The following is a 27,358-nucleotide window of genomic DNA, read 5'->3' on the forward strand; positions in this document are numbered from 1 at the left end:
AGTCACTAGTCATGCATACTATTTGAATTTATTAAAGTTAAGTAAAAAAGTTAAATAAAAAATGTTAAATGCAGTGTCTCAGGTGCACTAGTCACATTTCAAGTGCCTGGTAGCTACGTGTGGCCGGTGGCTCCTGGGTAAAATGATGCAGATACAGAACACTCCCTTTATCTCTGAAAATTCTATTGGACAGTGCTACTCTAGACAAAGACCATTTCCAATGAAATTCACTGGCTTTGAGACACATTTCCTTAAAATACTGCAATGGTGTTTCTCAACTAGGAAAATGACCCATGAGTGGATCTAACTGCATCAGGTACTCCATATTGCCTGCCCAATACTCTTTTCCCCTTGTTAATATTAGGGGGACACTTATTTTTTTTTCAGGGAGGTGATAATATGCCCATCTGAAAATGTTTGATTACCTAGGCTCCTTTTGATCTAAGACACAGCTCTAACAAATGAGATATAAGAGAAAATCTCTTGGGTGAGGTTTCCGGGAAAGCTACTGTCATCCAAAGAAAATGAGACAGACTCAGCCAGCATGTGTCCTTTACTCTTTGCCCTTTGCCCTTTTCGCTCCCATTTTTTCTCCCCTAGAAGATAGACACACTGGAGGCTTTCTAGGAGCACAACCATAAAAGTCACACCGGAAGGGCAGAAGCAAAGACAGAGATGTGTGGGACGCTGATGGCTCTCGGGTAGTCTCCTCACCATCCATCCCTGGAGTGACAACCTGCAGATACATTTCTGTGAATCACCTACAGTCCTGACTGGTACACTTAGGAACTCAGAGAAGAGGTCTGTGACTTAAGATATAATCTGGAGATAATCCCCCTGCTACCCAAGCTAAGAGAGGCTTGGCTTGAGTCAGTGGTTGGAGACCTTGGTCAATGTGAGCAATCCCGCAGCTCCTAGGGGTCACTATCCTCATTATCCTCAGGCTGCATGTTCTCCTTCAATTTACAGCTATGAACTAAAGAACTCCCAGAAGAAATGTGAGCTGATTGTGTAATTAAGAGGTGGCTCTTCATTATCCCTTCTTGTTTCTTCCATGGGACCCATGGGCAGCAGCTATTCCAGGAACCCAGAGGAAAGAAGAAAATCAACAAGCAGGCCATTTCCTATTCCTATCTCGGGTAAATGGAGGACAGGACGGAGGTCTCTGATTAAGTTTCTATTAGCCTAAAACAATTAAACACACATGAGCCAACATGTGGATCTATTTTCTTCATGAAATCTTAAAATCGAACACCACTAAAAAGTGAGTAATTCTTAGGGATTATCACTCTGGACAGAGCATGTTTTTTTTTTTTTCAGTAGTGACATATTTGATTTAAAAAAATCCATGCACTTACAGATCACATACAATTTTCATTGTTAATAAAGATGTTTTGAGAAGGTCCGCATGTGGTCTACGATCATTGAACGTGACTCACCAATAATTTAATTAAAGTAAGAAGGGTCTTACTTCATACCAATCTTCTGTTTGCCAGTCATTTTCATGACTCTCATTTTCAGGTCGTAATCTTGGTGTAATCAAAACTGAACTGCTTAGAATTATGTAATTATTTACATTCATCTTCAGGTACAATTGCTAATTTACCCCACCTACTGGAACTGGTTTCATCATCTTCAGTGTTACTGTTAGGAGGAGATAAGCAGGGCTAGTTATTATTTCTCATGTGCCTGCTGATTTGGTAGGTTTATGGATGCATTTGGTTTTACTCAGCCCTTGTTTGCTAAAGTACTCAGGCTGTCTCTGCTTGGCTCTCTGGCCACATGCTCAATGCACAGGGCTCTAGTTCATCTCTCCAGGTGAAAGACCACGCAAACTATGGCTCGGAGTCTGACGGTGAATGGAGAAAATGACTCATATTACTGACCTTCAGTTTTGTTCACCTCTGAAGCCACACCAGATGGATGATATTAATGAGTTTCACACACTCCTACTAGCAAGATTAGTTAACCCCTGGTTGCCACGTGAGGGGGAGACTAAATGTTTTGTACAAAGAACTGCCACTCCTACGAAACACAGAACTGATGATTCATATGATGCCAACTTCCTTCCAAAAATTCCGCAGCTAATGCTTTAAGATAGCCAAGACAGATGCATTGTTTTCTCTTGTTCTGAAGATGGACATTTCATTTTTTTTTAATATTTTATTTATTTATTTATTTATTTATTTGACAGAGAGAGAGAGACAGTGAGAGCAGGAACACAAGCAGGGGGAGTGGGAGAGGGAGAAGCAGGCTTCCCGCTGAGCAGGGAGCCCGATGCGGGGCTTGATCCAAGGACCCTGGGACCATGACCTGAGCCGAAGGCAGACGCTTAACGACTGAGCCACCCAGGCACCCCTGAAGATGGATATTTCAATCTTTTGCTTCCATTGCATGCACAGGGCATGCCTGGATGCCCACTTGGCCTGCAGTCGCAGGCACGTTTCATTCCTTATGTCTCCTTCTCACCATAAAGAAAATCGGTGGGCATTATGATCCTTACCACACACGTGAGGGTACCAAGGCAGAGCCCAAATAACCTGTGTAAGTTACTACAGCTTGTAGGAAATGGAGCCAGAATCCAAATCCTGGTCTGTCGGAATAGGAGATTCACATTCATCTTGCTGTGTGGTAATGCTCACTTAGCTTATAAGAAAATGATGACTTCTACTCACTTAAATCTTTTCTGAAAGAATGCAGCCGAGTGCACACATACCAGAATGCGGACTTTCTACAGACAAAATATCAAAATAGCCAGAGAAGATTCATAAACCAAGATTTAAAAAAAAAGTTCTATCCCTCATAAAAATGTAGGAAGAAATACAACAAAATATCATCAGACATTGTCTTTGAATGATAGATTTATGAAGGATTTTTATTTTGTCCTTTATATTTTTCATTATATTTTTAGTTGTTTTAATGTTGAAAAATAAAAAAACAATGCAAAATATTTTATAATGTTCAAACATCTAAAGATGAGCAAAATAAAATAAGTGAAGTAAAATAATGTACACGATGAATGAGTAGTTTGAAAAAAATCCTCCCCAAGGATGGATTCAAGAGCAGCTGAGAATGAGCTCTGAAGTAAGAAAATGAAACAAATACATTCCTTCAACATATCAGATATTTTTTCATCTCTGTGCCTTTGCTTAGCCCTCCCAAACCCAAAATGATTTTCACACCCAAGCTCTACACATCTAAATATTAGCTGTTCAAGGCTCAGGTCAAATGTTCATTCCCACTTGAAGAATTCTCTGATTCCAAACTTGGATCTCTGTCTCTGTCTCTCTCTTTTATTCTCTGTCCCCACCTCCCCTTATTTGTGGCTCTGTTAATTTTCAATTTATTCAAAGAAAAAAAAAACTTCTTGGGATCAATCCTTAACCTAAGTTTGAGGATACAGTAATGAGAGAGAGAAAGAGAGAGGCAGAGAGATCTGAAGAAAAGAGACACAAGAACACTTATAGTGAAATAGCGTGATGTTGGGGCGCCTGGGTGGCTCAGATGGTTAAGCGTCTGCCTTCGGCTCAGGTCATGATCCCAGGGTCCTGGGATCGAGCCCCCACGTCAGGCTCCCTGCTCCTTGGGAACCTGCTTCTCCCTCTGCCTCTCTCTCTGTCTCTCATGAATAAATAAATAAAATCTTTAAAAAAAAAAAAAAAGAAATAGCGTGATGTTACGATGAAGGTATTGCAGTATGGAGGAAGTGCAGAAGAATTTCAGAAAGGCTCCCTAAAGGAGATAATTTGGAAGACTAACAGAAGAATGGAAAAATGATGAGTTACTCAAGGAGAAGCGAAGCTAAGGAACACAATGCCAGGTAAAAGGGACAAAGTCACAACACATCCAAATTTCTCCATCTCCATGGCCCTCTTTGAAGAAATCATTTTTAAAAAAGATGGAGACAATTGGTGCCACAAAACACTGTCTCCTCCATCCAATTACTCAAATCAGAAACTTGGGATTCATACTTGGGACTCATCCTTGAATCTATCCCGCCCTTCACTCATCCCTTAATCAAGGATTTCTGTAAATGCTGCTCATACTCCTGGGGCAGCAGGGACCCCGCTAAGCCTTTGAGCTGACATTTGGCACTAGTCTCCCTGGAAGGAAAGGAGGCTGGAACCACATCTTGGCAGCAGGACGGTACCAGACTTTCCTCTGCATGCGAGTCCTTGCAGCAATTCATGAGGACGACAGCTCAATACGGTGGTATGGGAATTACCTTCTCTTATCATAACACAGCCCAGAGGCCCAGAGATGAGATCCATATGGTACAGATGTTGAGGCTTCCCTGGCTTACAGGAAGCCTTATGCCCTAGAGGAGCCCAAATCTCTCCTAATGATTCCTTAAGCATAGCTCCCGGAAACCCCACCAGGGCACGGCATTCCCACCACACATTTAGAGTTCAGTCATATTCCCTCCCAATCTAGTTGAAATTTATCAACCACAGATCACTATTACCATGAGCAATGTTGTCTGGTAACATTGGCGTATACTATCTTCATCTGTTCCCAGGGAACCGGACTAGGAGTTTAACAGAGGGTCAGAGTCTCTTGCAGCAAGGTAAGGGTTTTCTTAGCCTGTTGTCCATATTGTTGGTAATGCCATCATCAACGCATCCAAGTTTTTCCATCTGTACCGTCCACTACCTAGCTGAAACACCCTCACCTCTCACCAGGACTACTCTCCTAACATCCATATTCGCCCACCAGCCTTTCCAACAAACTCCTCTGAACAATGAATACTTCACCCTCCAGCCAGAGGCACTTTTTCACCACAGGGATCATATACCCCTTCTATGGCTTCCTACCATCCTTTGAGCGAAACCTCAAATCATTAACATGGTTTTTAAGACATATCACACCTTTCTCCCGTTTGCTTTCCAATCTCCAATCATCCAGGGTTTCTGGTTCTCAAATGTTCCTGGATATGTCACTCTCGCTTTCCTACAGATGCCTCGCACACACTGTTCTCTGTACTGCCCTGTCATCTCCACCACCACACCTGGCTGAGTTCTACCCATCCTCTTACCACCAAGTATGGCAGGTGTCATGTTCAGCCAGTTAATATGTGCAGAGCGCATACTATGCATCATATAGTGTTATCCAGATATGGAGGCATTAGAATCTAGGTTAAATCCCCCAATTACGTATGTCCCCATTCAGCACATCTGGCTCACTGTCATTCCTTTGTCAATGTCTGCCCTTCACCCGTGATTGTAAGCCCCAGTAGATTCACCACCAAATCTCCAGTGCCAGCAAAGAGTAGAGGCTCAATAAATATTTGCTGGATTAATGAAGAAATAAATGATAACTTCAGTTTCAACCAAGCAGAAGTTGGAAGAATTTCCATATGAAAATATTTAATTAGAATTTGAAGAGTCTGGAGCTAAGGGGAATGGAGCTAAGAAATCATCTTGAGAGACTGACCTGAAGATGAATGTGGGAGAGGCTGAGATGGCATGAGGACAACAAACAGCAGAAGACATCCAGCCATTTCAAGGGAAATACTAAGATTTATGGGTAGGCTCAGGAAGAGGAACAAGGAAAAGAAATGAAGTGGTTATGAGAAGTGGGAGAAGAAACGGGTGGGACAGGTGTTTCTGAGGCCCAGAGGGGAGACAAGTTCATGGGGGTTTCAGAGTAACTACAACCCCTGTGTTTTAATGTGGTCACCTGGAATGAGAATTGAAAATCACCCGGGATTTGGGCAACAAGGATTTATCAATAACCTCAGGGAGAGTCAGTTATGTGGAATGGCTGGAGGTAGAGCGAGTTTCCACGGGCTTAACACTGAACCAAGAGGAATGCTATGAGCATATAGGTCAGAGAGAACGGCATCAAGGAAATGAAAAGTATTTAAGGATGTGTGTATGCTTCAGGGGCCAAGCAGGGCTTTACATGGAATAAGTATGCAATGAGTATTTGCCGATTTAATTATCATTATGTGCTATATGCATGATAAGGTATTACTAAATAAGAAGAGGGGTTTTTCTTATGATAAAGGATATTTTTAGATATACTGAGAAATACAGAAACATTGGCAATGCATACTGTGGCTTGAGGAACCCCACTGGCCGGTGTCTTCCTAATTGTGCTCTTCCATGCTTGGGGGAATCTACGAGAAGATCCCCCACAGAAGATGTACTGCTGAGTAAGAACCACTAAAAATACTTCTGAGATGCACAGCGGCCACTTGGATTTGGTAGCTCACTGTCAAGTGTGAGGAGAAGGACTGCTTTATGCAAAAAGTAAACAGGAGAAAACACTCATTCCATCTAAAACTGAACACCAGAGAGTCACAGTTCTGAATAATAAACTGTTGTTACAAAAGGAATTAATAAGCAAACATGGAACCGTGTTACACATCTCATAGAGTTTACAGTAGTCCACAGCATAAAATTCTGCCTTTGTTACGTCTGTCACTCTCTTTATATGTATATATACCAGTAATAATAATATCTAATGTGTGTGTATATATGTATGTCACATATATGTATGTCATATGTGTATGATGCATATATGCTGGGTACTTTATATGCATTAACTCATCTAATCTTACAGAAACCCTATAAGAGAGGTATATTATGATCATCATTTTATAGGTGAGAAATGGAGGTTTTGTAAACTATCTCAAATAATGTTAATAAGCGTCAGAGCCAATGTTGGGCTCCCATCTGCAGTCTTAACTACTGTACTATATTGCTATTTATATTTCTAAATATTAAAGTACATTTACATAAAGGTTCATGGGAAGTCAAGGAACTTGTGATATCCTCATCACTTGGTTTGGCATGCTGTATACTTTAATCCTAAAGTTACTGTAGATTCCAACATGTAAATTAATGGCATGTCTCTTATATTTTCTTTCCAGGGAACAGCTGAGACATAGATGAAATTCAAGACTATAATAACCAAGGCTCGAGTAATTCCTCCCCTTAAAGCAGTGCTCAGAAAAGAAACAAATTAAAATCACAGTACCTTTATTAGCTGGCCCAAGGAAATCACACTCTGAGCCCAAGTGCAAAGCTATGGTGGGAGGGAATGTTCCCAGTGAGAACACGAATTACAGCTGATTCTCATTTATCTGCAAATTCCGTATTTGAGATTTTGCCTACTCACTAAAATGTATTTGTATCCCTGAAATCAATACTCATGAAAATTTTCCAGGTCATTGGGGCACATAGGCAGAATGGTTCACGTTCTCAGCTAAGGTCAAAGAAGATCACCCTCCACCTCTTGTTTCAGCTCTTACACTGTAAACAACTGTCCTTTCTGCAGTATATTTAGTGCCCTGCTTTTTACATTTTTGTGCTTTTTGCTGATGATTTTGATGTTTAAGATGTCCCCTAAGTAGAGTGCCAAAGTGCTACATTGTGCACCTAAGTACAAAAAGGCTGTAATGTGCCTTCCAGAGAAATCATCTGCTACATAATCTCCATTCAGGTGTGAGTTATAGGGCTGTTGGCCATGAGTTCAATATTAACAAATCAGCTATATATTACACAAGGTGTCTTTAGACAGAAACATACATAATACAAGGGCATGTATTGATCTGTTAATGAAAGTCCTCTGACCAGAGGCAGGAACAGGGCCCCGTATTTCTCTCAGGAACAATGATTCGGTATTCGCTAATTCAGTGTTCACAGCAACTTTATAGACTATAATTAACATGAATAAGAATAGACAGTGTCTTCATTGTAATAAAATCTTCAGAATATGTTTCACCCAATACCACCAGTATATTTCTTTTTGGAGTGTTACTAGATTGCTCCTAATTGAAACTATGCCTAATAGTTTCTTAAATAAAATTTCAGATCCCCTAAAAAAAAAAAAAAAAAAAAAAGAATAGACAGTGTCTTGGTGAGGAATACTAAACAGAGTGTATGTGTGGACTGTAAGTTATACGTAGCTTTTCTAGCTGTAGGTTACTTAGGATAAACATGAGTAGGCCATTGATAGGGAAATCTCTCCCTCTCCCTCCTGGAACCATCCCACCCCAAGCAATAGGAATGACCATCAGGAGTAAAGATTCACAAGTAAATGACAAGAAAAGCAAAAAATACTCACTAGAATATATAAAGATGTGTGCATCAGCCCTAGGGAGGAACAGGGGGCAGAATTTAATGGCCTGTCCTGTCACCTGGGCTGGTCAGCTCAAGGAGCTTTGATGAAGCAGAAGGGGGTAAGAGAAACACATCACTGTCACCTATAAACAATCTTTTAAAATACTAGTATCATCCTAACCCCAAATTTCTCAAGGACATTATTCAACTATAAAAGTGAAATTATGCATAACCTAAGACATTTTTTTAGGAAAATTCCCAAGACTTCTTCCCTTTACATACTTGAAAAGTATTCAGAGAACTTTGGTCAATAAAATCTTGTTAATAAAATTTAGAATATGAAATTAAATGCATAGGTGATTTTTTTAGAGCTGGTTGCTAAGATTTAAGAAAAAGCCTGAGGGAATGCATGCATCCCATTATAGTGATCAAAGATGCCCGCACATCCGGCTTCTATCTGTCCACCACTGGCAGGGCGAGGCCCTCCCTTGAGCAGGAGCAACCCTCTCCCCAAACTTGAAAACGCCTTTGTCCTCTGATAATTACATTCTATGATACCATCTCTATTCGGTAAGATCAACCCCCCAAGAATTAATTTCTCACAGTGTGAGTGAGGATCTCCCAAGTTATGAGTAAGGCTACAGCAGGAGGATAAGATGTGTCTGCATGTCTATAACTCTCGTGTAATCTACGGTGTTACATCCTGTCTAAGGAAAGGTTGGGTTGGATGGTTGGCAAAATCTAGACAGTATTAAAGAGTAAGACTCTGCTGGTGTGTCCTCCGCACCATCCAGAGAAGATACTCAGATCAGTGGGCATGAGAGTTGTAATCCTTTGGCAGATGATATTGTGCCCACCAATACCATCCTTACTGTTTTGGGGACTTCAACCTGGCACCACCTGGAGTTCTCGGCCCCAAGGTCTTGGCCAGCCAGAGAAGCCTGCTCTGAGATCCCGTGTGTCCCTTTGAGGCATGCTGGGTGTGGCAGGGGAGATAATGCCTCCTAGAAGCAGTCCTCAGCCCACGACTGATGGATAACTAAGAACTGTGTGCTTTACCCAGGTTCCCAGAGTTTCATCTCCGGTTCTCAGATGAAGCTCTATTGACCACAGCAGTAACAGGATTGATAACACAATCGTAACTGACTGCCTCCACTTTCCCACTCTCCTACCAAAATCTCCTTCACCCTTCCAGTAAATTACTTGCATTCAAATCCTTATCTCAGAATCTTACTTCCCACGGAGTTTCTCTACAAAGGGTTCTAGTCTCTGGTACAATTATATTTCTCATTGTATATCAAATAACTGGCTTTCTGGTTTATACATTGGTCTTTTACTACTTTGGCTAGTGGAAATCAGTTCCCCCTGGGGCACAATAACTCTGGGTAGATGGACAAAATACAGACTGTAGACAAGCAGAGTCAAGAATTAGTCTAAAAAAATTATTACCTTGTGAGATATTCTCTCGCTTACCTAGTAGATGTTTGATCTCATCTAGCATGGAGCTATACAGATTTGTTGTCAGCTTTGAGTTCCTCCCCAAAGTCAGAGAGAGAGAGAGACAGAGAGACAGATTCACTGGGGGAATGGCATATATAATTTAATGGGTATGTAGATGTAACAGGTTTCTACAATATCAACCCTTTCAACCAAGTTACCAAGGCAGATGGGCAAGGAGACCCATGTGAGGTAGACACTCCATGTGAGAGACATGATGATGCTCATAAGAGCAAACACATGTCAATGGTTCTTTCCAGGTGCCAGGTGGGCTTTAGGTATCACTGTAAGAATTAAATGAGTTAGTAAACATAAAGGCACTTACTGAAAAAAAAAAAAAAAGACTATAATCTACTTAGATATTTCTGGTAACTACCACTGAAGAAAAAAATCCAAGCCAAAAAGAATATAGACAAAAAGTCAAAACAGTTTGATGTCACCCTGGGGAAAACTGTGGTACCGAGAAAGATCTGTGAACTGAACCTCAGAGCTCAAATCCCGGGTCTACCACTTTTTAGTTTGGAGACATGAACGCCTCCAACCTCACTCCCTGTTCCATCTGTGACCTGAAGAAAGCAGGAGCAATCTCTCAGGGCTGGGGGAGACAGACACCCAGCATAAGACCTATTTTAAAAAAGGGCCTTTTCCTTTGGCTCCCGGAGAAAGGGAAGAAAGTATGTTTGCTCCAATGGCCAGTGTTTTATAGCTGGATAGAGAGAAAACAGAGAGACATGCATGGATGTGAGACAGATGGTGTCCCCACCTTTGGTAAGCCGGACATGCATTTTGATTTTTTTTTCCAGTAACAGCACCCAATTACATTACGATCATTGTCTGAGGAGAGGTAGAGTCTTTGAGTAGGCTTGCCCACCCAGCTCACCAGGACTGTACCGGAGAGCCTGTGAGGAACTGGAGCTGGAACACATCACCTCAGACACAGGAAGTCTTGCAAGACTGAAATAGGGGAATGATGGCGGCCCATCCCCTCAGCTGGGTGGAGCTCGGTAGGCATTGTTACATTCAGCCTCGGGACTCCGTGCTGACTGACCTCTTTCTATCTCGATCTCCCTCTAGTTTTTTGTTTGTTTGTTTTTAACTGTCATTCAGCTCCTGTTGGGTCTCTGAGCCATCATGGAAATGGAGTGTCTATTTTTTGTGATTTTGTAAGTAAACTTTGAGTGTAATCATACTGCTTTTTTTCACATAGGTCGGTAATACCTCCTCCCCCCCCCCCCAGGTTTTTATTAGAGAACAATAAACATCATTTTCAACTGATCAGGTGCAGCAAAACCTGTCACTGACTTCACAGGAGCTTGTATAATCTCAGCAACCTTTTGTCGCCAGCATACTGTGTGTCTTCACATAGCCCTAAATCAAGGGTCCAAGAAGATAAAGATCATTGCAAACCTAATTAGATAATGCTCTTAGGTCTAATTATATATTGCTTTAAGTTGATCTTTTTAACAGAGTTTCCTTTTTATTTTTAAAAATATTTTATTTATTTGTTTATTTGAGAGAGAGTGCATGAGCAGAGGGAAGGGCAGAGAGAGACAGAATCCCAAGCAGACTCCCCGAGCGCAAAGCCCAACACAGGATTCGATCTCGGGACCCGGAGATCATGACTTGAGCCGAAACCAAGAGTCAGAGGCCCAACCAAATGAGCCACCCAGGTGCCCCAGAGTTTCCTTAAAAAAAAAAAAAAAAACAAGCAAGCAAGCAAGCAGTAGGGTGAGAAAGGCAGGCCACCCGGGCTGCAGGCAGGCTGCAGGCCTGAGAACACGAGGAGCACTCACCCCCACAGATGGTGCCGTCCAGGTCTTCACAGCGGCGGTCATCACACTCACACGTCTTGCCGTACACCCTGCGGTCTCCCGGAGGGTAGCAGGTGCACTTGCCGCATTCGCATTTACCTGCAAAACGTGCAGGGAGAGCACATGGCTTAGGAGCGTCCCAGAATCGGCGGGCTTCCCAAGGACACAAGCACACCGTGAAGCCTGGTTAAACAGTTCGGCAAATAACTTTTCTTACCTGCCTCCGGTAAGCTGAGGCCCAAGCACAAGAGCCACGGAGGCCGGGGGGACTGAAGTGACACTTGTTTCATTCATTTTTGAAGACTAATTCAGTTATGAAACCCTCTGGGTATTTCATATTCAACTTCATTTGATAATACCAAGTGGTATATATTTTGACTTAATTTAGTATAATGTCATTTAAAAATGTTTTTATATATTTTCATTTTGGGTCTATTGGCCACATAAGAAAAAAAAAATGCTCATTGGTACATTTCAAGGCGATGTTTTATGACTATTTATAGGCAACAATTTTATAATTTATAGAACTCATTTTACCATGGAATGCATATCAAAGTGCATGACCTAAATACCTAAATACCTTTATTATTCTTGACTTAAAAATTTTAAAGTATAAACATTTTTTTGAAATGAGTTTGGTTCACAGTTTGGGAATTCCTTAACTATTATCATTACGGCCGTCATCGTTATTTCTTGGGCTGTAACTACGTGTCAAACACTATAATTCTTTCAATTCCATCATTTTGTTTTCACCATTTCACTCACTGACTAGCATTATCACTGTCATTTTACTAAACAGGAAACAGAGACATACCGAGGCCAAGTTCCTTTCCTATGGCAAACCAGCTCATAAGGAACAGATTCAAAATTTATATCCATCCTCATTAACCTTAAAGTTTGTGCACTGAACCATGAAGCCAGACTGCACCTTAACATACCCAACGCAGCACCACGAGGCTATGAGCAAGAAAATTCCTTTTGCCTGAGGAACTGGCGCTGGTTTGGCAGACCTTCAGCTGGGTGACTACCCTGAGACATCTGTTACTCTCTGTCATTAGCCCAACCATCATAATTACACACCCACTGAAATGATCATAAGATGCTTCGGGGCTGACCCTACAATGTTGTTAGTCATTCTGGTGCTGCATTTGTATCTTGTTAAAGAAATTCTGAGTTGGTAGATGATGGAAGAAAGGAAAATTAGTATTTAGAATCATATAATTTCAGAGCTGTAATTAAAGATAATCTAATGCAGTGATTCATAATCTTTTCTGGCAGAAGTGGTAGGGTCGCTGTCCCTTTGAGAATCTGGTGAAAGATATTGCAATAGATAGTGTGGTTCTGGCTGCTCTTCAGCCAGTCTCTCTTCCCACTTGGAGACAGGCCCAAGTTCAGCAGGAGGCAGAGTCCCTCTCCTTCCCCAGTGATACTCCCTCTTCCTATGCCCTGGTGGACAGAAGAGGGACACAGCAGACACTTTTGGCCAGGGCTTTGCTTCTTGCGGGTGAGAGCGAAGACGCAGGGTCTGTGGCAAAGGACCACAAGCAACAGCAAGCGCAGCAGTGAGCATCCAGGAGCTGAGGGACTTGGCACAAAGTAATGGCGGGAGGGGCGAGTTGTTGGCAGGGCCTTGCGTCCCTGGAGCGCTGCACGAACTGGTTGTCCACGCTTGCACTCTGCGCCTAAACCCTTCTCATAAAATCTTTCTCCATCCCAGTTAATGAAGTTGGTCTCTGTTGTCCACAGACAAGAAGTCTAACTGGTAGACCTCAGATCTCTCCTTGGAAATATATACCAGCACACATTTCTTTTTTTGTAAAATGTCAGGAGGATCCATGACTTCCCACAGTTTATTTAACAGATGAGGAAACCCAACCAAGCTGATGCTGAATGACCTGTCTAAGGCCAGTGAAGTAGACATTAGCAGGGTTGGTGCTGGAACCCGTTCTTCCTGATCCCCAGTGACCTCCTGGTGTCCACAAACATACTTGCCATCATCATGGGGTGTGTGTGTGAATGACAACAAAATCATGGGGTGTGTGTGTGAATGACAACAAAAATCTGGACTCTGGAGACACAGAGACTAACTGTATAGCCATGAGCAGTACAACCGCGTGCGGTTAACTAGTCCTTCATGAACAGATATGGGAAACATCAACCACATTATTCCTGAGAGGGAATGCAGTCCTAGTTATCAAGGCAACACAGATTTTTAAGCTTGAGGGTGTATGTTTATGGTGACAATTTTATTAACGTTTTAAGGCATTCCGGAAGTTTCCTGGATATGCATTATTGGTTTCTATGCCTCTTTGGAAAGGATGATCTAAATACTGGCATACAGGGGCACCTGGGTGATATAATCCATTAAGCATCCGACTCTTGGTTTCGCCTCAGGTCATAATCTCAGGGTCCTGAGATCCGTGTCGGGCTCCATGCTGGGCGTGGAGCCTGCTTGGGATTCTCTCTCTCCCTCTCCCTCTGTCCCTCCCTGCTGCTTACCCTCATGCTCTCTCTCCTTCGTAAATAAATAAATAAATAGTGGCATATACGTTCAAATATCTACATTTCATTGTTTTCATTTTGGATAGTTTGTCTTGTATTTCTTCTATAAAGTTAGATTGCAAAGTGTTCATATTTGGTCGTGGGTCCATTTTTTTCCCCTAGTAACTAGATTGTAATTCATGTATCTTTTTCAAATATCAGAGTATAATTAGTCACTTTGCAATTCTTGTTTTTTGGGGGGGTCTTTTTGGTCATGTATCTGCTGGAGTTTTCAAAAGCTCTATCAAGCCAACTCTTAGCTGAATTACTTTATAGATATAGCTCTAACACAGTTTCTAGGCTATAGTAACTTCATATGGAAAGGCAAAAAATCAAGAATCAAGACAGGCTAATGTATTACAGATAAAAAGGTAAAGAAGAGTAAATTGTTCATGTGGTCCACATTTTAAAGTGCATTATTTTGCTGTCTTAGTTCACAACTTAAGTCTAGTCACTACCAAGACATATACTTGCCAGGTAAATTTCTACTCATCTTTTAAGATCCAAAGTAAATGTCACCAAATCAGTGATACTTGCACCCTCCTACTCACACACCTGCACAAATACAGCAGAATCAACTGCCTTCTCATGTGTCCTCATGATGTCTGAATCAGTATTTATTGAACAGATGCAATAAACAATAATCACATGTGAATGGTTTAGTAATAATATTCCCACAACACATGAGCTTTAATGGTTGAACTTGAATTTAGAATTGGATGTCTCTCCCAGAATACATGCGCCTTTCCAATTGCCAGAAAGCCTTCATTTGTGTCTCCCACAGTTACATCAATGAAATCTGTCCCACAGCAAGCTCATCCTCTTTATTTACACACATACTTCTCTTCCTGTGTCCTGTTATCAGGAGAAGGTCACCATCATTTGATCTGTCACCAAATCTTAAAAACACCTGATGACAGTTGATTCCTTCCTTCTTTTAATGAACTATTCTTCTCCTTCCAATTTGAAATTTCATGAGATCCACTTTTTAAAAAAAATTCAATTCAATTAATTAACATACAGTGTATTATTAGTTTCAGGTATAGAGTTCAGTGATTCATCAGTCTTATATAACATGCTCATTACATCATGCACCCTCCTTAATGCCCATCACCCAGTTAGCATCCCCCACGCCTCTCCCTGAGATCCATTCCTTAAAACATGCCTGTGATTATGTAATGGCCTTTCACGTGACAGTCCCCATAGACCTTCAAGGCAGAGATGAAATTCCTTAATAGAGCTCTCCACACCTGGTCCAACTCACATTTCGAAGCATATATTCGATGTTCACGGTGCACTCATGTTCAGAGACTTTGCTTTTTGCTCCATTTCTTCTCTCTGCTGTGAGCTCTACCACCTTCTCTGTACAATCTGACCCACTGTTCGGCCAGCTCAGATCTCCTGTCCTCTATGAAACCTTCCTTGTCATCCCTATTTGGTTCCCTGGAACATGTGTTCTTTCTCTCTGATCTCACAGTAATTTGTTCACACCACTAGTAGATCACTGAATGCAAACTTCATACTGGATAAGTACATGCTTGAATCAGACCCTAAATACTGAACTTTTTGTGGTCCAGGCTGACAGTGAGATTTGTGTCCTGTTGGCAGCCAGCAAAGTTCTCTGTTGATGGAGTAGGAAACCCTGACATACAGATTTATTGTCTTTTTTAATAAGAAATTGAGTCCAATCTCTTTCCTTTATTTGCTAAATGATATTATTATTTCAGTGATTGCTTTAGTGTTGTGAGCTATAAATGTGGCTTCTCAAATGACTATCAATATTCACATAAGTAAGAATGAAGGATAATGGAAGTTGGCATGTCTAGCACTAATAAATGCTATTCTTTTTAAACAAATTGAGAGGAATTTCTAAAGAAAGATATACTCAAAGAAATACAAATAAGCCAAGTAATTTTTGAAAAGATAATTCAGGAACAGATGGAAAGGACAGAAATAACTATCTAAGAAATTAATTCAGTCAACATCATCAATATCATCCAACCAAAACTTATGTGAACTTTACACTGAGTCTGCCCATTCCTACTACATTTTTAAAAAGCAGATAATCTTGAAGGACACACAAAAAGTCAGTCCAATGATACCATTTTATAAAGGACTGAAATCCCTCTGAATTGTATTTTAAGGCTTATACATTAGCAAAGAGTAATGAACTAAGGCAGCTACCTAGAAGTTCTGATTTAAAAAGATTTTACTTAAACATTTCAAATTTGACACTTCCTTAAAATACAGAAAAACTCTAAGTCAAGATTGACAATGTAGAGTTTATAGTGCTATGCACAACTAGTCATTTTAATAAATAAAATATACCTCACTTTAAAAATCATCTTTAATTTAAAATTTCTTACACTCCCTAAGAGAGCTAAACATCTTTCGAACACGTGCATATGTTTGCCTTGGAGTACATTTTTGCATAAGTACCAGGTTAAAATTTAAAACCTTAATGCACTTACTCCAAAATATTTCTCATATGAAATTCAGCAATATGAAAAATGTCTTTTGTGCAAAGCACTTGATCAGATATAGAAGTATAAGTCTAAACAATTGTTATATAAGTCTGTAATTTCTGTTATCCCATATAGCTCATTTCATTTCACTAGGTATCAACTCCAAATAAAAGTGTTGGAGAATGATATTTCCAAATACCACAAGCTTAATTGTTTTGAGCATTATTGGCAAAATTTACTATTGTTATTATGAAACTGAAAGGTCAAACATTTTTAATATTTGTTTTTAAATATCATATGGTCTGTAGACATTTGAAAAGATACTCCCTTCTTAATCATATGGGAAATGCAAACTAAAACCATAACGACATTCCATCCCCAACCAATCAGATTAGCAAACATTTAAGAACTGACCTTAACAAGTTTTGGAAATGGTCTGGAAACACATGGCATATATTTTACAACTGGTGGAAATATAAATTGGTAGAATATTTTGGAATACTGCTTAGCATTATTTAGTAGAGTCGATATGCATAATCTATGAACCAGCAATTCAATTCTTGGTCATATTTGCTGGAGAAAAGTATACCTGTTTGTACCAGGAGATGTTCCAGACAATCATAACAACGCTATTCCTAATAGTCTCAAAAGGGACTCAAATGTTCATCAATAACAGAATATATAAATGTCAGTTATATTCTTAAGTGGAGCACTGCCTTAGAGAGAAGGGAGCATTGCCACTTGCCACATCACGCCTAAATCTTCAGAACATAATGTAGAGTGCAAGAAGTCAGCCACAAAGTGACACATATTGTTTGAAATGTTTCAAAACAGACAAGTCTAAACACCACAGTGTTTGGGAATATACATGCCGGTGGAAAACTTGAAAGCAAGGCATGGAACACCTAAAGGTGAGAATAATGGTTATCTTTTAAGAGAAGGGTGGGTGTATGTGGTAACTGAGGAGTGGCAAGTGGGAGCTCTTGGGATCCTGGCATTATTCTACTTTTGCACCTGGGTCAAGGTTTGGTGTGTGATTACTTTACAATGATTCATAATGTTATAAATTAATATGGTATATACTTCCCTGGGCATAGTGGATTATTCATGAAACAAGACTGGTATAATCAGCGAGCTATGTTGCAAAAAAAAAATAAGTCCCTTTACTTAACTCATTCGTTAAACTAAATAAATTGCCAAAGTACTCAACATTTAAATGTAAAAGTTTAAAACATAAAATACTGGACAGGAACATAGATTGGAGTTTTCATAACCTTTAGGTAGGAAAGACCATTCAAAACATGACAATAAACCAGAAACATTAAAAAAAAATCGACAAGTTTGACCATAAACAATAATTGAAACAAAACAATATTTAAAACAAAAAATAACATAAGACTGAAACATAAACAATAAACTGAGACAAAATATTTGCACAGATAAAACATATAATAAAAAATGACTATATATATGAGCTCATATATAAATAACCAATAATGTATACTCACAAGAAAAACAGACCAAGGACAAAAATGGATCATTCACAATAGAAATAATACACAATGATCATTATCAACAGTAAATTATTTATATTACTTAGTAAATCTCATGGAAATAAACTGCAAATTTAAAATAGTTATACTTTCACTAAAATACTTGAAAATTCTGGAATTTTATGCTAGTAAGATTTTACCTGATACAGCCTGGAGAAACCTTCATTTATGGTGTTTAGGGTTTTGCCTACAAGATGCTTCAAGGTATATGCAAATAAAATAACATTATTTTAATACTAAGAAGTAGGACTAAGTAGGACTGTCATTCTACATATAGGGTAACTCTGTACCACTAAATTATAAGAAGAAATAAAAGAGCAGCTTGACACCTTTATAAAAGGTAGACTGCCTCATTTACATTTTTAAAAATTAGAAGATTAAAACTGTATTTATTTACCCTGATTTTTATAGTAGCATTATCAACAATAGCCACACTATGGAAAGAGTCCAAGTGTCCATCAAGTGATCGATGAATAAAGAAGATGTGGTATATATAGATATATCTATATACATATATAGATATATATATATACACACACACACAATGGAATATTATTCAGGCATCAATTAGAATGAAATCTTGCCATTTGCAATGATGTGGATGGAGCTAGAGTGTATTATGCTAAGCGAAATAAATCAGAGAAAGACAAATACCATTATTTCACTCATATGTGAAATTGAAGAAATGAAACAAATGAACATGGGGTGGGAAAAGAGAGGGAAGCAAACCATAAAACAGACTCTTAACTATAGAGAACAAACTGAGGGTTGCTGGAGGAGAGGTGGGTCGGGGGGATGGTCTAGATGCATGATGGGTATTAAAGAGGACACTTACTGTGGTGGGCACTGGGTGTTGTATGTAAGTGATGAATCACTACATTGTACTACTGAAACTAATATTGCACTGTATGTTAACTAACTGGAATTTAAATAAAAAATTTGAAACTAAAAAAAAACCTAACCTTACTGATTAATTTCACTAGTTTTTATCCTTTTTAACTGCCAGAGCACAGTTATGGTAGAAATATTCATTTAATTATTTCATAAAATTAGAGATTGTTAGAGATGGAAAATCATGGAGGACGATCAAGTCCAACTAGCCCTACAATTTATGGATGAGGAAAATGAACTCTGGGAGTGAGATATCATGTGACTTTTTCAAGGTCATACAATGAAAAGGGATCCATAGATCGTCTCTCAAGGTCACAGAATGAGTGAGGGGATGGAAAGGTTAACTCATTCCTCCATCATTTCTAGAACTATTATTGATTGTCCTTTTTAATAGTTAAGGATGCTCAGGTGACTCTCTCCTAATGAAAATGGAGAGGTATCTGTAAGCATTACCTGAAGAAAAGGTAGTCATCTCTGGTACAAGCTAATTTTCCAAAACTAATATTAGGCTAATGATGTGAAATTGTGAAAGTGACATTTGTTTTTCAAGCTATATATCTCTTCCTCCTTTTCTTCTTTATTCCCCTCCTATTCTTCCTCTAGTCCTTTGTCCCCCAACCAACCACCCCCATCTCTCTCTCTCTCTCTCTCCCTCACACACACACACACACACACACCATATTTGTTCCCTCCCTCTTTCTTCCGGGTATTTCTTTTCTTCTTGGATTCCTCTTCTTATACAATCTTAACCATAACAAATCCCTCAATCTTTAGACTTTGCCTTCTCCTCCCACCACTCTCTTCAAACTTCTCGTTCTAAGGTGTCAGGTCTCCACAGGGCACAGCCTTCAAATCATCAGGGACTAGTTACTGTATGCCAGATGAGGAGATACAAAGATAAACAAAACAGTTGTTCCTCCTAATCTCATGGATTAACAGTTAGGGAAGAGTCCCTTCATGAACTAATTGGGTAAACCCATACTTCATTAGGTGTTAATGACCAACTGAATCTTCTCCATTACCACTAGTAATAAGCTCGTGCATTTGTGAAGGAGTACAAATCTGGAATTTTCAGATACCACACGGTAGATGTATGGACCTGAATTGCAACTGTTAAAGACTGAAAACATCTCCAGAAACCATAACTGAAAACACAACACACAACCACACACACAAATCATTTCCACCCCATATGCTCTCATTTGAGGTGTTTAGGTGGAGACTGATTCTCACCTCCCTCAAACTACACCACATAGCTAACACATATTCTTGCTCAACAATAGATGCAACTGGGCTCATCAGCCTTGAATAGCTGCATCAATTTGATCACTCCCTCATTCACTCAACAAACACATTTTGAATATCAACTATGGATCAAGTATTATGTTAGGTACTGAAGATACAAAATTAAGGACATTTTAAAACTTTTAATAGTGGAGGGAACAAAGGTAAAACACACTAGCACACATACCTGGCAGGGTTAGAAAAAGTTCCTGGTAAAGGTGACCTGGGAATGAGTCTCAAAGTGTTTGTTAGATGTCAGTAAGGTAAAGAAAAAGGGAAATACATTTTATGGCACTGATACAACTAAAAGCATGGGCTCTGACATTAAATAAATCTAGATTCTAATCTTGGGATGTCCACTGTTAAATGTAATTCCTTGGAAGACCAAGTTAAACCTAATTTACCATGGTTGTGTGACGGGAATAATCATAAAACTGATAACAAGGTTATTGTAAAGGCTAAATGTTGTAATGCATATAAAGCACATAAGTCAGGGCCTGGCATATGGTAAGTGCCCAATAAACAATAGATATTATTTACATTTTTAAAATAGAAAACACGTTGGGAGACTTGCATCTCAGGCACTCACATAAAATCCGTTCCTTTCCTATTCCATTTCTCTACACAAACAAACAAACAAACCCCTGTATTTCCAGATCCAGAATGAGATTAACTAGGAAGAGCACTGTATTATCGAATGCACCTGCTAGTGTGGTAACAGCAGGCACACTCTCTATGACCTTATTTTCCTTTACTCTTTAAAATGGTAAAAACCACACTTGCAGTACACGCTCAATAGCTAGATAGTAATTAGAGGCTCACATGAAACAGAAAAGAGATTAGCACTTTACTAACACAGTCCTCTTTTGCCTAAAATAATAGGTTTACCATAGCAACCTGATTGCCCTAGAAAAACTCCTGCCAAATGCATCCTAAGTTCTCCTGAAATTTCTATGAGGAGGAATTAAGCACTTGAGAACTATAATATTCTGTACCATTTCATCTAAGTACAAATATTTTTGTGTGCAAGAATGAAATAATCATCAGACATTTGAAAGTGAAGAGGCACCTTCCACCTCCCATTTCAAAATGGGTGCCGAGATGTCTTATAATTCAAGCCACACTGACGTCACAATTACCAGCCAAGGAAGAGTTGCTCATGACTTTTAAAAACATGGATAAATGTCAATTCTTCTGTTTGTACTTTCTTAGTACACAAGGATTAAAGTAATCAGTCATGGACTATGTGAGGAAAGAAGACATTTAAACAAATGTAGTACTAATATAATTTTCTGTGGTCTGCCCTAGAGTGTCTAAACTAGCAAATGGGAAATTGGTACACCAGGTGTCACTTTTCTCTAAGAATTTTCCAATGTATCAAACAAAGTGTCACAGAGGAGGTCTACTGGACCTCTAAATTAGATTATCTCATTATTTCAACCTTAAGATCATTTCTAAAATAACAATTACTCAAGATTCATTTTTTTCCTAACAAAATATCTATAAATTAGGAAGCAGTATCACACTCGTTTGCCAGTGTAACCCAGAAACCAGTCAGCAGGTCCAAGGTTAAAAAGTCAGTGAATGACTGAGGTTAGGAAATGTGGAGCTTAAGTAATTGATCAGTGTGGCCCATCATGAGGTGGCCAATATCAACTGAAATAAGAATCTCCTTCTTGCTAGCTGGTGAACCCATTACCTAGACAATGGACAGTCCCTTGTTTCAGAAACAAGATTTAGGGATTCTGCAAACATAAATCCTATCACATCCAAGCCTATTCTTGGTACTGACTTTAATTATTCCATTCTAGGTCGTAAATAAACATATACCACTGTAATTCACCATGAAAGACTCTGTGGGACAAATGCCTTAAGATAGTCACAGGTAACAAATGCCATTCACCAGTACTAGGGCTGTGGTTGACAGAATCAGAGAAATGTTTTTATGGAAAGTCTCTTGAAAATAAACTCTAGGGGCGCCTGGGTGGCTCAGTCGTTAAGCGTCTGCCTTCGGCTCAGGTCATGATCCCAGGGTCCTGGGATCGAGCCCCGTATGGGGCTCCCTGCTCGGCGGGAAGCCTGCTTCTCCCTCTCCTACTCCCCCTGCTTGTGTTCCCTCTCTCGCTATCTCTCTCTCTGCCAAATAAATAAATAAAAATCTTTAAAAAAAAAAAAAAAAAGAAAAGAAACTCTATTTGGGCAGTGGAAGGGTAGCGTGGAATCAGGCCATAGTCACTTTTAAATTCTTGGTTTTTGTCACTTTCAAAAAAAAATCAGAAGTATGAGTGAATATATCACTTCCTTGACACACATTTCAGGAGTGCTAATTAAATTGATTTGAAATAAGTGTGAAATTTCTTCCCACCTCAGGGATAATCAGGAAATTTATTTAATAATTTGAACAATGAGATTCATATCACAATACATAATACATTTCCCATCAACAACAAGGTAGGCTTTTAAAATTAAGAAAAAATAAACCAAAAAGAAATATTTTCTACTAATAACTTAGTTTGTATTTTTTTTTAAGGTTTTATTCATTTATTCGAGAGAGAGAAAGCTAGTGAGAGCATGAGCTGGGGAAGAGGCAGAGAGAAAGGGAGAAGTAGACTCCCCACTGAGCAGGGAGCCTGATGCGGGACTCAATCCCAGGACCCTGGGATTATGACCTGAGCCAAAGGCAGATACTTAACTGACTGAGCCACCCAGGTGCCCCAGTTTGTATTATTTTTTGCTTCTGTATTTAATAATGCTGATTTCTGAAAGTCATAAACCATTAGAGAAAACATTGTGTATATATATGTGTATACATATATGAGAATGTATATGTAAAATACATTTAAATTTGAGAGTGAAGGAACTCCATGTGAGCAATTTATCCTCAAATGGTTCATTGAAAACAGCTCTTTACACTATTCTTAAATCTTCTAAGTTTGAAATTATTTAAAAATACAAATATCTTAAAATTTAAAAATATGTAAGTAAAACTCTAGACATAATGTATCCATGTAGCTAATTTTTTTTTTAAATAAAGTCTTATCAATAATTATGCATATACCTACCCACGCATTTTACATTCAGTTTTGGGAAATATTCTTTAACATCATATTCAGGGTTTCAGCCAATTGTTTCAATAAAGCAATGTCAAACATATGCAGAGCCTGGGAACTGCACAGCCAAAAATGTCAGAAATTCAATAAACTTAGAATTTGTAAATATAGTAACCTTACTTTAACTTTGGTATGTTACAGCACAGTTAGCATAACCAGGTTTAATAGGTAAGAGTGGCAAGGAAGCAGGGCTTAATATACTGTAACAAATAACATTCCACCCATCACAGTAGTCCATAATGGAAGGCACTGCCATGGCAAGGTGTAAGCTCCCTAAGAAGGGAATCTCTGATAAGAGTTAAGAGTTTGTGCTCTGGACTCAGAAAGACCTAAGACAGAATTTAATATTGACCACTTATACGCTCTATAATCTAGGGAGTAACTTAACCTATCGATTTAAAAATTTTCAAAATTGGGAATACCTATTTGATAAGTACTTTTAAAGATACTGAAATAGGAAGCTATTTGTAAGTATTACTAATAGTTTGGATTTCCTAAGTACCACTATGATATCTGTTTGTGGCAGAGTGTTTAACATTTTTTGAATTAAATAAACATATAACTTAAAGAGTAGAAGGCTGCAACAAATAGACCCACATATATTATAATGTTCTATATTCTTATATAATCGGAAGTAGTATTCCATTTTTTGCTGCTAATATGTTTCTACCTCAGTATGAAATTCCACTTTCCTTTTTTTCCTCTGCCAATAATATATTTCAGATAACTCATGGTTTCTATATTAAGTAATGCTACTTCTTTAAAAGGTATTTTTTATTGACATTACTTTCAACAAACTCCTATTGCACCTGAAATTCCTATCTCCATTTTGTCTCTAGCCTCAGCGATAATTTTTCACTAGCAAAAACTCAATATATAAGATTAAGTCAAAGGCTGCCAAGGCAGTTTGATTTAAGTGGCCAAAATCCTAAAGAAAAAGATACCATAGAGAAATAAGTTCTACCTTCTATGCACATAATCCCCTTCCTGCATTTGTCAAATCTGATCTGAAACTTTTTAAGGCAAGAAGAAAGAAACATCTAAAAGATGAATAAATGAAATAGGGCTTTTGACTTTTTCATCTAGCTAGAAAAACAGTAATTGGAATTCAGGGACCTTGAAAGAGGGCATTGATAAACATCACATAGATGTCCCAGGTTTTCACTTTAAAAGTCATTTCAATCCCTAATTGGACTGAGGTCTTCTATCTGCCTTTGCACATGTATGCCAGAAAAAAAAAAAAAAAAAATCTCTGCAAGAAAGATAATATCACTCACAAAATTCTACCAATTTTATTAAATTGTATTTATGCTTAATAAAAAAAAAATAACAGGTATGTCAAGATACTGGGCAGAATGACCAAAAATCAAAAAGAAAAAACACGCAACAGAAAGAGATCCAAAAATGATAGAGGTGACTAACCTGGAATTGTCAGTAATGGACTCTAAAATAACTATGATTAACATATTCAAGAAACTGTATTACTAAATGGAGAAAATCACCAGAGAATTACATGTTTAAAAAAAAAAAAAGCAAATGGAAATTCTGAATTAAAAAATATAGTCAATGAAATTAAAATCTAAATGAATAAAGATATTCCGTGGTGGATTAGACACAGAAGAAGAGAGAATTAGTAAACTGGAAGTACGTCAGGAGAAAATACCCAGACTGAAGCATAGAAAACAAAAAGAATGAGGAGAGGGCGCCTGGGTGGCTCAGATGGTTAAGCATCTGCCTTCGGCTCAGGTCATGATCCCAGGGTCCTGGGATCGAGCCCCACATCGGGCTCCCTGCTCCGCGGGAAGCCTGCTTCTCCCTCTGCCTCTCTCTCTCTCTCTCTCTGTCTCTCATGAATAAATAAATAAAATCTTAAAAAAAAAAAAAAAAGAATGAGGAGAAAAGAGCATAAGAGACCTATTGGACATGAAATAATATCTCATGCATCTAATTGGCTCCCAGAAAGAAAAGACATAATGAGGCCAGAAGTAATATTTTAAGAAATAATAGTGCTGTCATGGGCATAATTGTGTCCCCCCAAAATTCATTATGTTGAATTCCTAATCCTCAGTACCTCAGAAGAGGTAATTAAGGTTAAATGAGGGCATTCAAGTGAGCCTCAATCCTGTTGATTTTATAAAATAGAAGATTAGAACAGACATACCAAGGGAAGATCATGTGAGGACACAGAGAAAATAAGGTCATGTATAAGCTGAGGAGAGAGGCCCTCAGAAGAAATCAACCTGGATGATACTTTGATCTTGGACTTAGCACCTCTACGACTCTGAGGAAATATATTTCTGTCATTTAAGCCACCCACTTGATAGCACTTTGTTATGGCAGCCCTAGTAAACTAATATAAGTGCCAAAGGAATTTGAGCTACAGATTCAAGAAGCTTCATGAAGCTTAGGAGAATAAATATAAAGAAAACCACAAACCTTAGGTGAGACACAGCACAGTCAGTTTCTGAAAGCCAAAAAGAAAGTCTTAAAAGTAGTCAGAGATAAAAAGATGCACTACCATCAAAGAAAAAAAAGCAAGAAGACTGACAATTGAATAACCAAAATAAAATGCTTTTAAGCCAGATGGAAATGGAATGACATCTCTAAAATTCTGAAAGAAACTGTCAAATTACAATTCTATGACTAACAAAAATATCCTTCCAATTTGATTACAAAGTGAGAACACATCCAGACTAACAAAAAACTAAAAGAAGTCATGACCAGAAGAGTCTTATCAGAGGAAATATTAAAGAAAAAATTCCTCACACACAAGGAAAATGATCCAAAATATAAACAGTAAAATAAAGAAATGAAAAACAAAAAGTAAATATAGGGTAAATATAAATGAAAAACATCTATAGAAGTAAAATAATGTCTTATAAAGGTCAAGGTCTAAAATTTAAATTTCATGGTGCTGGAATAACCTTGACAACAAAATCACACAAGCACATTATAGAAAAAGGAAGTTACAAATCATTCTCTCTCATGAACTTTGAATTCACCCATTTTCTTTTTTCTTTTTTTTTTTTTAAGATTTTATTTATTTATTTGTCAGAGAAAGACAGCACAAGTAGGGTGAGTGGCAGGCAGAGGCAGAAGCAGACTCCCCACTGAGCAAGGAGTCCGATGCGGGATTAGATCCCAGAACTCTGGGATCATGACCTGAGCTGAAGGCAGATGCTTAACCAATTGAGCCACCCAGGTGTCCCAATTCACCCATTTTCAAAAAGATTCATATCCAAATGGGTTTAGTCTAGGATTAAGGAGTTGGTTTAACATTTAAAAATCAATCAAAATATTTCATCACCTTAATAGAAAAAACATTATCATCTAAATAGATGCATATTAAATATTTGATAATATTCAAAGCTCCTACATGCAAAATAATTAAGGGAATAAAAGATAATTTCTTATTTTGATGATAGTCTAAAGTAAATCTGTAGCTAACATGACATTTAGAGGTAAAATATTGAAAACATTTTCCTGAAGATTGGGAGCAAGACAAGAATGTCCACTATTTCTATTTCTAATCAATATCATACAGACATGTTATGTAGTGCTCTAAGGTAAGAAAAAGAATTAAAAATCATAAAGAGAGGATGAAATACCATTGTCGTTATTCACATAGGGCATGATTATGTTAGTAGAACATTTTTAAAAAACTACACATAAACCATTAAAATTAAGAAGTAAATTTAGCAAGGTTGTAAGACACAGATGGTTAATATTTAAAAATTTAGTTGCATTTTAATATACAAGGAACAAAAACATTTAGGACCTGAAATTTATTTAAGGGTTTAATTATTAATAACATAAAAAAAAACATAAAATAGGAATACTTGCAAAAGATGTCAAGACCTCTATATTGAAAACTATAAGCTACTAAGTGAAATTAAAGAATATATAAATAGGAGGACTGGCATGCCAGGTTAATAAATTACGATCTTAGTAGTGTTAGTTCTCCAACAATTGATGTATAGATTTAATGCATCCTTAAGTATTCAGGTATCATTAATGGTATATAAATGCAAAGGGATGAAAATAGCCAAAGCACTGTTATAGAAGAAAAATGGGTGGAGAAATTTACAGTGCTGGATTTTAAGACATACTATAAAGCTACAGTATTTAAGAGCATTT

At 38.3% G+C, this 27,358-nt stretch overlaps 1 protein-coding gene across 11 annotated transcripts in view; it reads right to left on the reverse strand.

The window, feature by feature from the left end:
* ITGBL1 (integrin subunit beta like 1) overlaps nucleotides 1-27,358 on the reverse strand; it is a 338,383-nt gene that overhangs the window by 149,060 nt on the left and 161,965 nt on the right. For all 11 annotated transcript variants that reach the window (XM_035003091.1, XM_035003096.1, XM_035003088.1 and 8 more), the window contains exon 8: nucleotides 11,360-11,476. In XM_035003091.1, coding sequence (XP_034858982.1) covers nucleotides 11,360-11,476 — 117 coding nt within the window. The remainder of the gene's footprint in view (nucleotides 1-11,359; nucleotides 11,477-27,358) is intronic.

This window comes from Mirounga leonina, unplaced genomic scaffold (genome assembly GCF_011800145.1).
Source record: "Mirounga leonina isolate KUSES-001 unplaced genomic scaffold, KU_Mleo_1.0 Mir_127, whole genome shotgun sequence".
NCBI lineage: Eukaryota > Metazoa > Chordata > Mammalia > Carnivora > Phocidae > Mirounga > Mirounga leonina.